General features: G+C 49.0%; 1 protein-coding gene across 1 annotated transcript; it reads right to left on the minus strand.

Moving 5' to 3' along the window:
* Nucleotides 1-1,306: 1,306 nt before the first annotated feature.
* On the minus strand, nucleotides 1,307-10,916 carry ISL2 (ISL LIM homeobox 2). Its single transcript, XM_032233110.1, has 4 exons — nucleotides 10,859-10,916; nucleotides 9,017-9,206; nucleotides 7,186-7,460; nucleotides 1,307-1,620 (listed from the first exon to the last, which is right to left on the minus strand). Exons 1-4 carry the CDS (start codon nucleotides 10,914-10,916, stop codon nucleotides 1,307-1,309), a joined length of 837 nt encoding a protein of 278 aa, XP_032089001.1.
* Nucleotides 10,917-15,593: the final 4,677 nt, after the last annotated feature.

A 15,593-nucleotide genomic window follows, 5' to 3' on the forward strand; every position in this document is an offset into this window, starting at 1 on the left:
ATTGGACCTGGGTACTTGAGAGACCGCCTACTGCCAATTACCTCCACTAGACCAATTAGATCCCACAGACTAGGCCTTCTCCGAATTCCATCTGCCGGCCAGTGTCAACTGGCGACTACCCGGAGGAGAGCCTTCTCTGTGGCTGCTCCGACCCTCTGGAATGAACTCCCCGTGGAGATTCGTACCCCCACCACCCTCCAGGCCTTCTGCATAGCCCTTAAAACCTGGCTGTTCCGACAGGCCTGGGGCTAAAGATTCGCTGCCCCTATCTCGAATGGTATGATTGTTGCGCTTTTTAACTATGTATTGTTCGCGTTGTTGTTAAATTGTCTGTATCCCCCCTTCCCTTGAGTTGTGAGCCGCCTTGAGTCCCCTTAGGGAAAAGGGCGGCATACAAATGAAAATAAAACTCTAAAACTCTAAAAACTCTAAACTCCTCCCTTTTTAGTTTTTGCAGAGGAAGGAAGGGAGCGGAGGATGGTGGCAATGGATTTGGGACGGAGCTTAATCTCCCCTCCTCTCCCTGACAAAATGCGCATTGATGCCAGGGGAACCTTCCTGCCACTTGAAATCCCCTTCATTGCCCCCCTGAAAGTTCCGCACACACCCAAAAACCAGGACTCGAGAGAGAGAGAGAGAGAGAGAGAGAGAGAGAGAGAGAGAGAGAGAGAGAGAAAAGAGAGAGAAAGAGAGAGAGATGAGAGAAAAGAAATGAGATGAGAGAGATGAGCGAGTGGTATGGAGGAGAGAGAGAAAGAGAGAGGGAGGGAGGGAGAGGAAGGGCGAAAGGAGAGAGAGAGGGAGACGATTACACCATCCCAGAAGGTATGGGAATTCTAGTTCTGACTCCTGAGGGTCTGAAAATCTACTGGCATTATGGGAATTTTACTTCCGAGAGTTTGGGAATTATAGTTCTGCAAGCCTGGGAGATGGGAATCCTCCAGCATTATGGGAAATGTAGTGCTGAGAGCCTGGGAGGGGGGGAACACCTCCAGCATTGTGGGAAATGTAGTGCTGAGAGCCTGAGAGGGGGGGGGACACCTCCAGCATTATGGGAATTGTAGTTCCGAGAGCCTGGGAGATGGGAATCCTCCAGCATTATGGGAAACGTAGTCCTGAGAGCCTGGCAAGGGGGATTCCACTGGCATTATGGGACCTGTAGTCCTGAGAGTCGGAGGGGGGGGAGGAAAGAAGGAACCCACCAGATTCAGGGGCCTGGCTGGCTCGCTCCGGGGCTGGGACGCTCTCGCTCCCCATGCCAGCGGGGAGAGAGGAGAGTGGGAGAGGCGCTTTGGCCCGGCTCGGTTCAGCCCGGCTCGGCTGGCCCACTTACTGCCTTGTCGCTGTGCTGCTGCTGTTGCTGCAGCTGTTTCATGAGGATGGATTTCTTCTTGTCTTTGCAGCGCTTGTTCTGGAACCAGACGCGGATCACGCGTGGGCTCAGGCCGGTCATCTCCACCAGCTGCTCCTTCATCAGCGCGTCCGGCCGCGGGTTGGCCGCGTAGCAGGTGCGCAGCGTGTGAAGCTGCTTCTCGTTCAGCACCGTCCGAACCCGCGTCGTCTTCTCCGCCTGCTTGTGCACGTGGGGACGCAGGGAAGGCTGCCGCCCGGGCACCGCGTCTGCGGGGAGAGAAGGAGGGGGGGAGAGGGGTCCACGCAGGCGTGAAAAAGGCGGCGAGGAGGGAAAGGGAGGCGACCCCTCGAAAGAGGGGCTCAGAAGCCCAGCCCACCCCCAGCAAAGGGGAGCCCCTCCCACCCCAGATGTTTTTAGAGAATATTTTCTATCCCCATGTTAATCTGCGGGCCAGGATAGTGCCCCCCGCTTTTCCTCCAGAGGCCAAGGCGTCGGGAGGACCCCTTTATTTCACCAACGACAACCCTGTGAGGTAGGCCACCAGGTCCAAAGTCACTGAAGGCGCCTCTCCTGCTGAAGACTTTTTGCATCACTGGTCCTCTCGGCCTTAATCCCCATTGCTTTGCGAACCTAACCAGGCGCCTAATCGTAATTAAGTGGTCATTAAACACGCCCTGGGTCGCCCAGTGTCCGCTTGCCAGCGAGATGAGCGTCGTATAAATCTAATAAATAATCAAATAAAACCATTCTGATGTTGACGTTCGGGGGGGGGGTCTTCGTTTTGCTGGGCACGCAGCAATGAAGCAGAGAAACGCACAATTGTCCTGTCTCCATCTGGGCGGGGGTGTTTGTGGGGGCGGGGGGAGCAGCTTGTCCTAAAAACGGGGCGCAGAAAAATAAGAGCCATTTTATTCGAAATACGGAGGGGGCGGCTGAGCAGCACAAGCGATTCGGCAGAGCCCGGCAGAACGAACTGGGGAAGCCGTAGGGAAAGCCGACGATTGGCCCGTGGGAATGGGACGGGAGAAACTTAAAACTGCCTCCAAATTCATTGCTTCCAAACAAGGAAGGGAAAAAGAAGAAGAGAGAAAGAGCCAATTCGAGAAACGTTGGTTGTTTTTTCCCAGCTCAATAAAATGCGTCTACCTTAAAAGCGAAAGTAAACTTTCCCTTTTCTCCGAGAGAAAGGACGTGTTTACTTTCTTCTTTCGGGACCTGTAGAATCGGACACGCACACCCCAATTCCAAATTCCCTCCCAACTCCCAAAAAAAATAAAATAAAAAATAATTTCCCCAGCAGGAAAACTGAGGAAAACTCAACTTTTCAGATGCAAACGGATTTGGGGGCATCCCCTGCAAAAACCCGAGTCCAACCTGCCGTGTGAAGCGGGGACCCTGGCATATTACCCGCCTCCGGATAGTCCCACTCCCACGGCACAGATAGAACCCAAAAATGCAAGGGTGCGGGAGGTTGAAAGGCCGTGTGGGAGCCCCCCACGTAAAAAAAAATCCATTTTCCTTGGGATTAATTCTCCGTCCCTATCTGAAAGAGAGACTTACGGGTTGTTTATAATTATAAATGATGATTATAGTTATATAGTTATATAGTTATATAGTTATATAGTTATATAGTTATATAGTTATATAGTTATATAGTTATATAGTTATATAGTTATATAGTTATATAGTTATATAGTTATATAGTTATATAGTTATATAGTTATATAGTTATATAGTTATATAGTTATATAGTTATATAGTTATATAGTTATATAGTTATATAGTTATATAGTTATATAGTTATATAGTTATATAGTTATATAGTTATATAGTTATATTGTTGTTGTTGTTGTTGTTGTTATTATTATTATTATTATTATTATTATTATTATTGTGACTTCTCTCAAACAGGTTCTCCCCCCCCTATTCCCAATCCTTTTGACATTTCATTTTTATTATTTTATTTTATTCCTAACTTTCATACATTTCCAATGTTCAACCTCGGGAGCCTCGCAAAGGCCCCTGCAGAATTCCCGAATAACGTCCTTTCTCTTTCGGTCGGTTTTTAAAATCACAAACGCCCACTGATTTAAAACATTCATCCAGGAGAAAGAAACAGCGACCGGGCCGCGAGGAGGCGAAGGCGAAAAAGAACCAGGCGAAGTCGAAAACGTTTTTGAAAGAAAACCGAAAAAGAGAAATTTTTGCTTGCTTAATTTCTTTCTTTTTCTTTTTTTAAAAATCACCCGTAAAAAATCGCCGTGCGCTGCAATCGTGAGCGCCTGCACGGGTGTAACTCTCACACGCGCGTACACGCATTCTTGTCCGCTAGGAACCAGTTGCGTGCGTGATTTAAACATTCCTCTTTTGCCCCCCACAATGAATCGCGCGTGATTCCAGGCCAGCGAAGGAGCTGTGGTTCACTTCGCTCAACGCGCCGGGGCAGCGCATCGACCCATTTCGGCACGGAGGAGACCCCCGTCTTGTTCCCCCAATTCCTCTCAAGCCCCCTCCCCCTAACCACCACCCCCCAACCTGGTTCTTTGCAAAGCTCGTTTCTCAATTACCCCTCGCAGGTTTTCTCCATAAATCACCCACCCACCCCCGGTCCTTCGCGGGGCGGAATTAAGGCCGCGCGCGTTTAAAACACGGATTTTGCAAGGCGGGCCGCCGCGGCTCCGCTCCGCAAGCACGTTTTATTAAAAAAATATATACATAAATTGAAATTTATTTTAATTAAATTTAATTAATTTTAAATCAACGGCTTAGTGGCCCACCCGGATTTCGGTAGGGAAAAGAAGCCGATTTCGGCTGGGTTCGTTTTCAGCCAGATTCACCTGGTGGGAAGTTTCTCTCAATTGGGTGGGCTCCGTTCCGGGGACGGAAGGACGGAGGGCTGCAGGCTGCAAGGGCGCTGGGGACGCGGGGAGTTTCCTTTCGAGTAAACCCTGCGAGGTTTTAGGCCTGCGTGGGTAAATTTATCCAGGGAAAAGAGGCCCTTAGATAGAAGAACGGGGAATGTAATCCTGGGCAAACGGATCTTTGAGGTTAGGAGAAAGAGGAAAAATGGCATTTCCTTCCTTTCTCTTTCCTTTCTTTCCCTTCCTTTCCCTTTTTCCTTCCCTCCCTTCTCTTTCTTTCCCTTCTTTTTACTCCCCCCCTTTCCCTTCTTTTTCCTTCCTCTCCCTTCCCTTTCCTTCCCTTCTTTTTCCTTCCTCCCTTCCCTTCCCTTTCCCTTCCCTTTCCCTTTCTCTTTCCCCTTCCTTCTCCCTTTCAATATTTTTTCCTCTTTCTCCCCCTTTCTTTTTTCTCTTTTCATTTTCTCCTTTCCTCCTTGCCTCATCCCCCGCCGATCGATTTTCAAGATTCCCGTTTGGGCTTCCAACGCCATAAAAGGCGCTCGTGGGACGGAGAAGCGGAGGGCAAAACAGGTAAAGGTGCGCCCAGGTGAGGAGCAGCCATTGACACCACAGAGCGAGTCACACCGTCCGTGACCTTTGGGCTGGCTAGCCAGAAGCAGATTTGGGCTTGGGGAAAGAGATGAAATGCGCCAGAGCAGATTTAATCAGGATCCACGCTAGTTTTATTTTAGGATCGTCTTCTTAGTGAGGGTCGGTGGAGGGGGTATTCCTGGGGACCCCTCTCCACACCCGGAAGTTCCCGGTATTTTTTGTTTGTTTGTTTGTTTGGAGGCAATCGGGAGATTTCAGTCCAAGAAACGACATTTGGGGCTAAGCCAGGGATCTACCAAACACACACCCCCAACCGTTATTTTGATATTGGGAGTAGGACCTGTTTTCTATTAATCCATTAAGTTAATAGTGACTTAATTTAAGGGGGTTCGTTGCTGCACCTGAGTCCTGTCTGTTTTACAAAAACCCATGTATGTATGTATGTATGTATGTATGTATGTATGTATGTATGTATGTATGTATGTGTGTATATATATATATATTAGATTTTTACAACCCCTGGTAAGCCCCAATCATGGGAGGAAGCTAACTGCTTCCATCATCTGTCAATCGGCTCGTCACAAGAGTCCATCACGACAGAAACCCAATATTTTTACTGTTGCCTACATACTATATATATGTGTGTGTGTGTATATATATACATATATATATATATATGTATGTATGTATGTATGTATGTATGTATGTTATATTTGTGCTGATAAATAAATAAAGGGAGACTAGTATAGATCTATTTCAAGCTATTTAGCTCTCATCAGCTAGCCATACCCTTGCTGGGAATCGAACCATTTACCGTATATATATTGGCAAGAAGGTTTGAGGTTTATTGGTTTTGTATGCCGCCCACTCCCCGAAGGACTCCGGGCGGCTCACAATAAACAGGGGAGGGAATAAATAAGACAATACAAACAAATTTTAAAATCCGCAACAGTCACAATGAAAACGGGGCTGGGTGCTTTAACAGCCCCCAGCCTGCCGGAACAGCCAGGACTTAGTAGCTGTACGGGAGAACATTTTGGAAGAGAAGGGGAGTGGAAAAGAATCGGGGTGTGGGGGGGGGGAAGAGACAGTGGAGGGTCTAGGGCAGTGTTTCTCAACCTTGGCGACTTTAAGTCCTGTGGACTTCAACTCCCAGAATTCCCCAGCCAGAGTTGAAGTCCACAGGACTTAACGTCGCCAAGGTTTGAGAAAGACGGGTCTAAGGGATTTCCCTGAGGTGGGAGTTTCAAAAATTAGGGCTTTCTGGATAACCCTGAAGAGGCAAAGGGGTTAGCCAGGCCTTCTGCTCTCCTCTGCCCCAGATGCCAATTCCCCCCCCCCTTTCCTTGAACCCAGGGCCAGCATCTGGGTTAGGAATGGTGGGAGTTAGTTAAGCAGCACAGCTGGAAGGTGCTCAGTAGAAACGCTGCCCCCAAATATACCCAGGACCTGTGGATTAAAATTAAAATCCCTGGTTGTTTCCCCTCTTCCTCCTAACCTCTGAAATAGCTTTTTCAACTTAGAGCACCTTAAAAAGTGCCCTAACCAGTGGGAGCAGCCAAGCTATGCTTGATCCCCCCAGAAACGGTGAAAGTCCTGTGAAAAAGACTCTTTTCCCCACACCAACAGAATGAGAGGGGGAGGGGGACACAAATCCAAGCCCTTGGAGGAGATATGGAGTTGTTGATACAGGGAGGGCGGGAGGGAGGAGGATGGGGCAGAAAATGCAGAGAAAGGAAGGGAGATTTGAGAAGGGAGAGGAATGATTGTGTGTGTGAGAGAGGGGGGGGGGAGAGAGAAACAGATTGGGAGGGAGGGAGAGATGGGGGAAGGAAAGAAGGAATGAATAAAGGGGAGAGAAGAGGGAGGAAGGGAAGGGAAAGGGAAAGGGAGGAGAAAGGGGAAAGGAGGGAGGGAGGGAAAAAGGAAGGAGAAGAGGGGAGGGAGGGGAGGAGGGAGGAAAAGAGGGAGGAAAGAAGGAATAAAGAGGACAGAAGAGCAAGGGAAGGGAAGGGAAGGGAAGGGAAAGGAAGGGAAAGGGAGGGAGGGGGGAGGAAGGAAGACAGGCAGGCAGGAAGGAAGGAAGGCAGGCAGGCAGGGAAGGAAGGAAGGAACTTAGGAAGGAAGGAAGGAAGGAAGGAAGGAAGGAAGGAAGGAAGGCAGGAAGGCAGGCAGGCAGGCAGGCAGGCAGGAAGGAGGGAGGGAGGGAGGGAGGGAAGGAAGGAAGGAAGGAACTTAGGAAGGAAGGCAGGAAGGCAGGCAGGCAGGCAGGCGGGAGGGAGGGAGGGAGGGAGGGAGGGAGGGAAGGAAGGAAGGAAGGAAGGAAGGAAGGAAGGAGTGCTGCGAACTGAATGAGTTTCGGCCGGGCTGGAGGCTTACCTGGGAGTTGGAGGTGTCCCGGCCTGGCGCCCTGCAGGTGTCCAGGGCTGCGTGGGGGGCTCTCGGCCGAGCCGGCGCCGTCGAGCAGGAGGCTGTGGTCGGCGCGGCAGAGCAGCTCGTGGTCGCGCAGCGAGAACTCGTCCCCGGGCAGGAGCTGCCGGCTGCAGACGGAGCATCGGAAGCACTCCAGGTGGTAGACGTGGTCGCGGGCGCGCATGACCAGGTCGCTGCTGCTGAAGCCGCCCGCGCACTTGGCGCACTTGATGCCGAAGAGCCTGCGGAGCCAGCGGCGGGAGGGAGGCGGTCAAGCAAGCGCTGCCACGCCGGACAGCCGCGCCCGGCCCGGTCCTGGAAGCTCCTCGCAGGCCGAGACCGAAGCCCCCCCCTCCCACCCCCAAGGAGCTCCGGGGACGGATATTTGGCTAATGAGAGCTAAACGAACGAGGGATTCAAGAAACCCGCTCCCTAAATCACCAACAGAGTTTTCCAATAATAATAATAATAATAATAATAATAATAATAATAATAATAATAATAATAATAATAATAATCTCACCCAGGGCCCTTTTCCTTTACTTTTCATTTGCCCAAGAAACTGCAGATTCCTTTCCTTTCTAAATAAACTCCCTCGAAATCAGTGGGATTAATGTCCGAATAAGTCTACGCCCCCATCCCGCCTCAGGATTTGTGCACAGGTGTGCCCGCGTGCAAGGAATCCCCCCCCAAGTCTATAAGAAAGCAGGCGTGCATTAAGTGCGTTGAGCAGGTGTATAGGAGGCAAGTTGATACGCCTGTGTTTGTGCAAGGGTTCCCCAACTATTTTTCAGAGAGGCATGTAGTAAAGATTTGTGCCCCCAACTTTATGAAAAGCATAGGTGCATGCGTGGGTGTTGATGTTGGTGCAAGAGTTGGTGCGAGAGGGAAGTGGGCCTGCAAAGGTTTGTGTCGTGCGTCACGCGTGCCTGCGTGTGTGTGTGTGTGCATTAAGTGCGTTGAGCAGGTGTGCATTAAGTGTGTGGATCTGTGCGTGTGCAATAATTTTACAGACAGGACTGTGGGTGTGCCAGGACGTGTGCCCCCATTGTATAGAAGGCAAGTTGGTATACATGTGTGCGCGCGCCTGTGTTTGTGCAAGGGTTCCCCAACTATTTTTCAGAGAGGCATATAATGGAGTGGGCGTGTAAAGATTTGTGCCCCCAACTTTATGGAAAGCATAGGTCCGTGCCCGTGTGTGTCCGTGTGTGTGTGTGTGTGTGTTGGTGCAAGAGTTCCCCACGGGCTTTACCGAGAGGGAAAGTGGGCGTGCAAAAGTTTGTGCCAATGTTATAAAAGGCCACGCGTGTCTGGGCAAGGGACCCTCCCCCTCCCTGAATTACACAGTAAGGCCAGGTGAGCGTTGTGCATTGTGTGTGTGTGTGTGTGTGTGTGTGTTTGTCCGGGGGGGGGCGAAGGGGAGTGACAAAGGTTTCCCTTCTCCTGCCAAGGCGATTCGAACTTCCTGCCACCAGGGCTTCAAAAAAAGCCCACGCGCCTCGCTCCACCTTCGGCCACCCGCCTTAAATTCCCCCCCCACCCCAAAAAAGAAAACTCGTACTAAACGCTGGAGGGGGAAGGAAGGAAGGAAGGAAGGAAGGAAGGAAGGGAAGAGGGAGGCGAGACTCTTTCAGGGACCAAACCCCCAAACTCTACCACCCCCCAAGATCCTAGGCCAAGAGTCCCAAGCAGAGGGGGGGTCGCCCGCGGAAAGACCCCCGGAGGAGAAGCTTCGAAATAAAGGGGAGCCCCCTCCCCCTCCCCCCCGCGTGGAAAGGAAGAGGGGGGGCTGTTCTACCTGATGTAATCTCTTTTACAGTAAGTTTTGCCATCGCGCACGAAGCAAGTACACGTCTCGTCCAGGAACTGCCTACAGTCCGCGCACTTCAGACACGCCGCGTGCCACTCCAGGTCCGGCGAGACCTTGAGGATGTACTGGTCGTGGATTTCGCTCCCGCAGCCCACGCACGTGGCGATCCCGGGTTTCTCTGCCGGGGGGGGAGGGGAGGGGAGGGGAAAAGCAGCACAGGACACTTCAGGACAACTTCGCAACGGGTTGGGCCGGAGGAGCCCCTTCCCACACCGAACGAAAAGGGACCGCGCCCCGCGCCCCCTCCCCACCGAAGACCCGGCTGGCAGGAGAGCCCCTAACGGGTCGCCGAGACCCCCCCCCAAAACAAGGGAAAACGGAGGAAGGAAAAAGCAGCGGGAGAGAAGGGTTTTGGGCAGCCGTTTTTCCACATCGCCCCGTTTCCCAGATAGGTTGAGAATTTAGAGATGAAAAGTTGCAGAAGGGGAAAAAGAGCATCGACTCTCCTCCTCCTCCTCCTCCTCCTCCTCCTCCTCCTCCTCATCATCATCATCATCATCTTTTCCTTGGACACTTTCTGGCGAGGTGCTCAATTATTCCGGGCAATAAAGGCCAATTAATAACATGAAAAGAGGAAATATAAAGATGAAGGAAAACCCTTTTCTGCGAGGCACAAGCGATTGCAACCCACTTTAAATTAACTTCCCCATTTGCAGCATGATGATGATGATGATGATGATGATGATAGTAATAATAATTTGTGATGCATTTTTGAATGCTCAACTGACTGAATTTCATGTTTAATGAATAAAATTAATAATAATAATAATAACAAAATAATAATAATAACAATAATAACAATAAGATAATGATGAAGATGATAATGATAATGGTGATAATAATGATGATGATGATGATGATGATAATAATAATAATAATAATAATAATAATAATAATAATAATAGTGATGCATTTTTGAATGTTCAGTTGGCTGAGTTTCATGTTTAATGAATAAAGTATATAATAATAATCGCCACCTAAATCGACCATCAGCGCCGGTCAAGGATATTTCTGATACATTTTAAAATGTCCAGTTCACTGACATTTTTAATGTTTAATGAATAAAAGAAATAATAATAATTGGAGGAAGAAATAGTAGGTAACAGCCATACTTAAAGAGCTGCTTAGAAACATGGACACTTTGAATTTCTCAGACCCTAAATATTCTGTCTTTGCAAAAAAAAAAATAAAGCCACCTTATTCGGAACTGCCTACATCTTCAGACGTTACTTTAACAGGTCCTTGATTAGGACTGGAATCGTTCAGTTTTTACCAGTCCCAGATTGTGAATCGAATTGCGATGAAATCTTAAATCATCATCATCGTCGTCGTCTCTAACACCATCCAGCATCCACAGCTGCCTATCCCAGCTCCTTGGAAAGGACTCGCTAGCTGTACAAAAATGCCAAATCCAGGCTGAACATCTAGCCGACTGTGCGACGAGCCAAAATACATCATATTCATAAATCTTATTTTCGCACCTTCTCCCTCTCTCTCTCCTTCTCTCTCTTTCTCCCTCTCTCTCTCCTTCTCTCTCTTTCTCCCTCTCTCTCTCCTTCTCTCTCTTTCTCCCTCTCTCTCTCCTTCTTTCTCTCTCTTTCTCCCTCTCTCTCTTCTCACCAAGCGCTCCATCCAAAGCACCCCCTTCTTTTCCAAAGACATCCTTGCGCGCCCCCCTCCTCCCCGTGCGCCCCAAATATCTTCCCAGCGCGGGATCTGAGCGGAAGGAGGGGGGAGATTTAAAAAAAAAAAAGAGAGAGAGAGACTTACTTTTGGTGTTGTCCCCCATCGCACCTCCAAAAGGGGAAGGAAAAATAATATCCACCATGCAGAAGGAGATGCGGGGAAACGTTGCGATGCAGAAAGAAAAAGAAAAAAGAAGGGAGGGGAAAAAAGAAGGGATAAAAATAATAATGATGATGATGATGGTGATGATAATAATAATAAAAGAGGGGGGGGGCGTCTCCGGCCGCTGCTCTGCTCCAGCCTAAACTCCTGCAGCCCGGCCGGAGAGCAGAAAGTGTCCCATACGCAGCATGACGTCAGCACAGCGCGGACCACCCACCCAGCCCCCGAAAGGGGGGGAAAGGAGGAGGAGGAGGAGGAGGGGGTGACGTCACAGAGGGCTGCTCCGTCAGCCCTCGCAGGCCATTGGCCGAGGCGGCGGCGGCGGCGGGAGCCGATTGGCCCAAGGCGAACAATGGAACGCAGAACGTTGGGTCCCGGGCAGAAGGCGCTGGGCTGCCGGGGGGGGGGCGCGCGCGCGCCTGTCTTCTCCGCTGCTGCTTGCAGCGGCGGCGGCGACTTCAGCGGGCTTTGCACAGCGGGCGAGAGGGGTGGGTGGGCGCAGCTGCCCGGCTCCTTGGAGGGGAGCTTTGGTTGGAAAGCAGAGACACCCCCCCCCCCGCCCGCCCGTCTCCGTCCTTTGCAGGGGGGCTACGGGGCGTGGGAAAAACCTAGCCGGGGGGAAAAAAAACTCTTGTTGCAATGTTGCAATAAATAATAATAATGATTGATGATGAGGAGGAGGAGGAGGAGGAGGAGGGGGGGAGGAAGAGGAGGAGAAATCTGGGGTCCTTGGTGCTTTCTGAGCTTGGTTGTTTCCTTGCAGACATTTCATTACCCAACTAGGTAACTTCATCAGTGTTAGAAGGGAATGGAGAGGAGGAGGAGGAGGAGGAGGAGGAGGAGGAGGAGGAGGAGGAGGAGGAGGAGGAGGAGGAGGAGGAGGAGGAGGAGAAATCTGGGGTCCTTGGTGCTTTCTGAGCTTGGTTGTTTCCTTGCAGACATTTCATTACCCAGCTAGCTAACATCATCAGCGCTAGTAGGGTGAGGGGTATGTGGTGGGTAGGAAGAGAGGGAGGAGGAGGAAGAGGCCATCCAATCATCCGCTTTCGCATTCCTGACTCCGCAGGGATAACCTTACAGCAACGCCAGTCACGATCGCCCCCATTTCTGGGGGTTCCGCTTAAGAAATCAATTGCTTTCCTTCCCCAGCAAATACTCCAAGCGCGGCCCGATCCTGCATTTTTTCCCCGCCGTAAGCCCCGCTTTACCCAGAGTGGGTGGGAGAGGATCGCCTGCGAAATACGAGGTTGCAAATTTCTATTTTAGCGCCGTCTTCGGCGCGCTTCCTTGGTCCCCTGGAAGTTTAGCTTCCTCGCTAGTAAGTAGATCCCCGCTCTTTCTACCCCACCGAGAGATTCCTTACTTTCTGAGTAAGCCGAGGGAAAACAGCGCTGGAAGGGAAACGTGGCGCATCCCCCTATCGCCGAATCCGAGCCTTCTGTAAATTTCATTTTCGTTTTTTTGAGCGTTCCTAGTCCTTATCCTTCTGCCCAAACCTTGTCCTCTCAACTTTATTCCTTTCTTGCAAGGTATTTTTAAAAAGAAAGAAAGAAAACCGCAGGAACTGCGCTTTCTGGTTGCGCGAAAGCTTAACCATCTGTTGGTCGCGTTGTTTTTTCTAAGTCGATCCTAGCAGCGATCGCCTCGAAGATCCGTTGGGTTTTCTTCAGCGCTGGGTAACCAGCAGAAAGACAGCCCGGCGCTTTAAGTTCTCCGTTTTCCAGTTCTTGGAAAAACTAGAAATGAATTTCCAAATATGGAACTTTTGTTTCAAATCTGTATTTTTTTTTTGAAATAACTCCATTCCCTTGAAAAATAACCACAATATAGCTGACAGGAATCGCTTGTGCATTGATGTTGTGTGTTAGGTCGTTCTTGAAATAAGCTGAATCTGCATTTTAAAATAATTCCCACACGTAAAAGCCCGAGACTCCTTTCAACCCACGCGGGTGAAAATTTTAGATTATTATTATTTTTTAGTTCTAAATGGGAGCTTCAATTCGAATTCTTTAACTGCGATCCTTTCCGATTTCTTGCACTAACAGAAGCAGAAGTCGGAGAGGGACGATTTCAAAGCTTCGTTTTAATCGCCCCACATTTCCCCCCCTCAAAAGTTCTTTGCCCCCATTAGAAGGAGCTGGCCGGGCCTTAGAGTCCCATGTATAAAATTAATTAGGAGCAAGAACATTTTTTTGATTCGCCTTCAGTGTAGGCAACATATGCACGTTTTTGAACTAGGCAGAATTCCTCATCAGACCAGAAAAAATGGATATTTAGTGACAGTCGTAGTTTTTTTTTCCCCAGCTCTAGCTGGCTTGTTCCATAAATTTAGAGTTTAGTTGCTTTATTTATTGTTTTGTTGGCCAACCTTATAGATTAATAACTAAGAAAGTTATACTGTTACTGCACTGGTGTGTTAATTCATACCATAATGTCTGGACGTATCTACTTTTAAGTCAGGGCAACTTACTTTAAAACAAAAGCAAAAATATTTTTTGTTTTTCCTATATGCCTTCTTACATCTGATGTCGGGCATAGACAACACGGGAAAACTTCATGCTGGAAATTTTAGCCTTAACTTTCTTGAACAAAACCGAAATTCTATTTTTGCCCTTTCCATTTGAATAATAATAAAATAGGTGATTATTTGATTATATTTCGTCCTCAAATATAACCCGCGCATATAAACCTTGGTAGGGAGCTTAATTTTCCTAGGAATCGCTAAAGAGTGGAAATCGGCGTTGCTGTATGGCTAACACTTTTAGGGATTGTGAAAAAAATACATGTTTTATCCACATTTTATATAGTGATACGCATTTGCACAGGGCCTACGTTCTCGCCACAGACTTCACTAGGGCGCAGAGAAAACCCTAGTTAATACAGATCAATGCTAGAGTAATTTGAACCTGGGTTAATTTTTTTCCCTGTGGTTTAGCGTGTTTTGTTGGTTTGGGGATGGCCGAAGGCAGCTTGCAATGCCAAAAAATAGGTTAATTCGGGAACCGGGTTAGGACGTTTCTCGCCCAATGCTCTTGAGTTACATTCCGCGTTTAATACGAAGGCACGTTCACACAGAGAGAGAAATAGACTCCTTGTAGTGGCCTGCGATTCCCGAGCCATTTGATCCCCTCCAAGTGACTTTAGGGGTACGTCAGGCGTCTTTTTCAATCTGGTTGGTCGGCTCGAACCCGAAACACAGTTGGGCGTTTCCTCGTGGTCACCTTTCCAAGCCCTAACCAGGTCTGACGTTATCTTCCAAAGCCAGACGAACTCAACGGCAGGGCTCTGATGATTGGCAGCCGACGGCCTGGGCATCCAACGACCCAAGAAGAAGTCGGCAGCAACCAGCAGATCCCAGTCTTGGAAGGGAAGGGTTCACATGTCCCCCTTATACCCGTGTCTGCTCCTTCACCTCCGCGCCCCGATCGCGTGTCTGCGCAGGGAGATTCTCTGGGCCTTTCCTTGCAACGAACGATTTGGAGATAGAGGGTCTTCGCCTACGCCCGGTGCACGGGTGGGGGGGAGTTTGCTTTGCTGTCGTGTTGCATTCACACGACCCGACCCGCCTCGCTAAGAGCAGCTGCGTTGATGGTGGGGGGAGAGGGGCAGATGCGCGAAGGCTCCTCTGAGTCGCCCCTTTCCCCCAGCTAATGCGGGATCCCACGCATGACATGGGAAGGCAAAGAGAGTCGACGCCACGGGGAAGCAGGTCGTGTGAAAGGGGGCTAATGTCTAATGGAGGAAAAAGTCATCGAAACCTCCCCCCACCCCCACCCCGGCCCAATTCCCAGAACTGGACTGAAACACAATCGTTTTGCGGCTTTGTACAAAATCCAGCCAGGAGGCTGAAATTCTGGAAGAGGTTTTGCGCGAGTCCCTCACCAGGTGGGGAAACTGGGGGGCTTCGAATTCCCACCTTGCCCCCCCCCCCCGCGCGCTGGGAAGAAGCCGGAAAGCAGGAAGTGAAAAGGCTGCTAGCTAAAAGGTCGCTCTGGGGTTTCCCCCGCGTTTCTTTCACCTCCGGGTATTTCGAAATGAGGTGGTTTAAGGCCAATCCTTTCTATTCATGGCCTCTTTCATTCTTTTCTTCTTATTCTTATTGTTTTGCATGTAGGCTGAGAGCTTCTGCCCCAGAGACAGATTCCCTGTGTGTCTAATCACACTTAGCCAAAGAAAGTGTCCTATTCTATCCCCACTCCCCCCACCTTCTATTCTATTCTATTCTATTCCATTCTACCCTACCCTACTCTTATTCTATTCTATTCGTAGTTTTATCTTATCCTATCTATTCTATTCTATTCTATTCTACTCTACTCTATTCTGTTCTATTCTACCCTACCCTACTCTTATTCTATTCTATTTGTAGTTTTATCTTATCTTATCCTATCTTATCTATTCTTCATTATTCTATTCTATTCTACTCTACTCTTTCCATATTTCTATTCTATTCTAATCTATTCTATTCTACCCTACCCTACTCTTATTCTATTCTATTTGTAGTTTTATCTTATCTTATCTTATCTTATCCTATCTTATCTATTCTTCATTATTCTATTCTATTCTACTCTACTCTTTCCATATTTCTATTCTATTCTATTCTACCCTACCCTACTCTTATTCTACTCTATTCGTAGTTTTATCTTATCTTATCTTATCC

Source organism: Thamnophis elegans, chromosome 16 (genome assembly GCF_009769535.1).
Source record: "Thamnophis elegans isolate rThaEle1 chromosome 16, rThaEle1.pri, whole genome shotgun sequence".
NCBI lineage: Eukaryota > Metazoa > Chordata > Lepidosauria > Squamata > Colubridae > Thamnophis > Thamnophis elegans.

Coding starts and splice junctions, on each gene's coding strand:
- ISL2 (XM_032233110.1), bottom strand. CDS start 10,916: ATGGTGGATATTATTTTTCCTTCCCCTTTTGGAGGTGCGATGGGGGAC. Junction 9,207..10,858: donor GATGGGGGACAACACCAAAA/GTAAGTCTCTCT, acceptor CCCCCCCGGCAG/AGAAACCCGGGATCGCCACG. Junction 7,461..9,016: donor TGTAAAAGAGATTACATCAG/GTAGAACAGCCC, acceptor CTGGCTCCGCAG/GCTCTTCGGCATCAAGTGCG.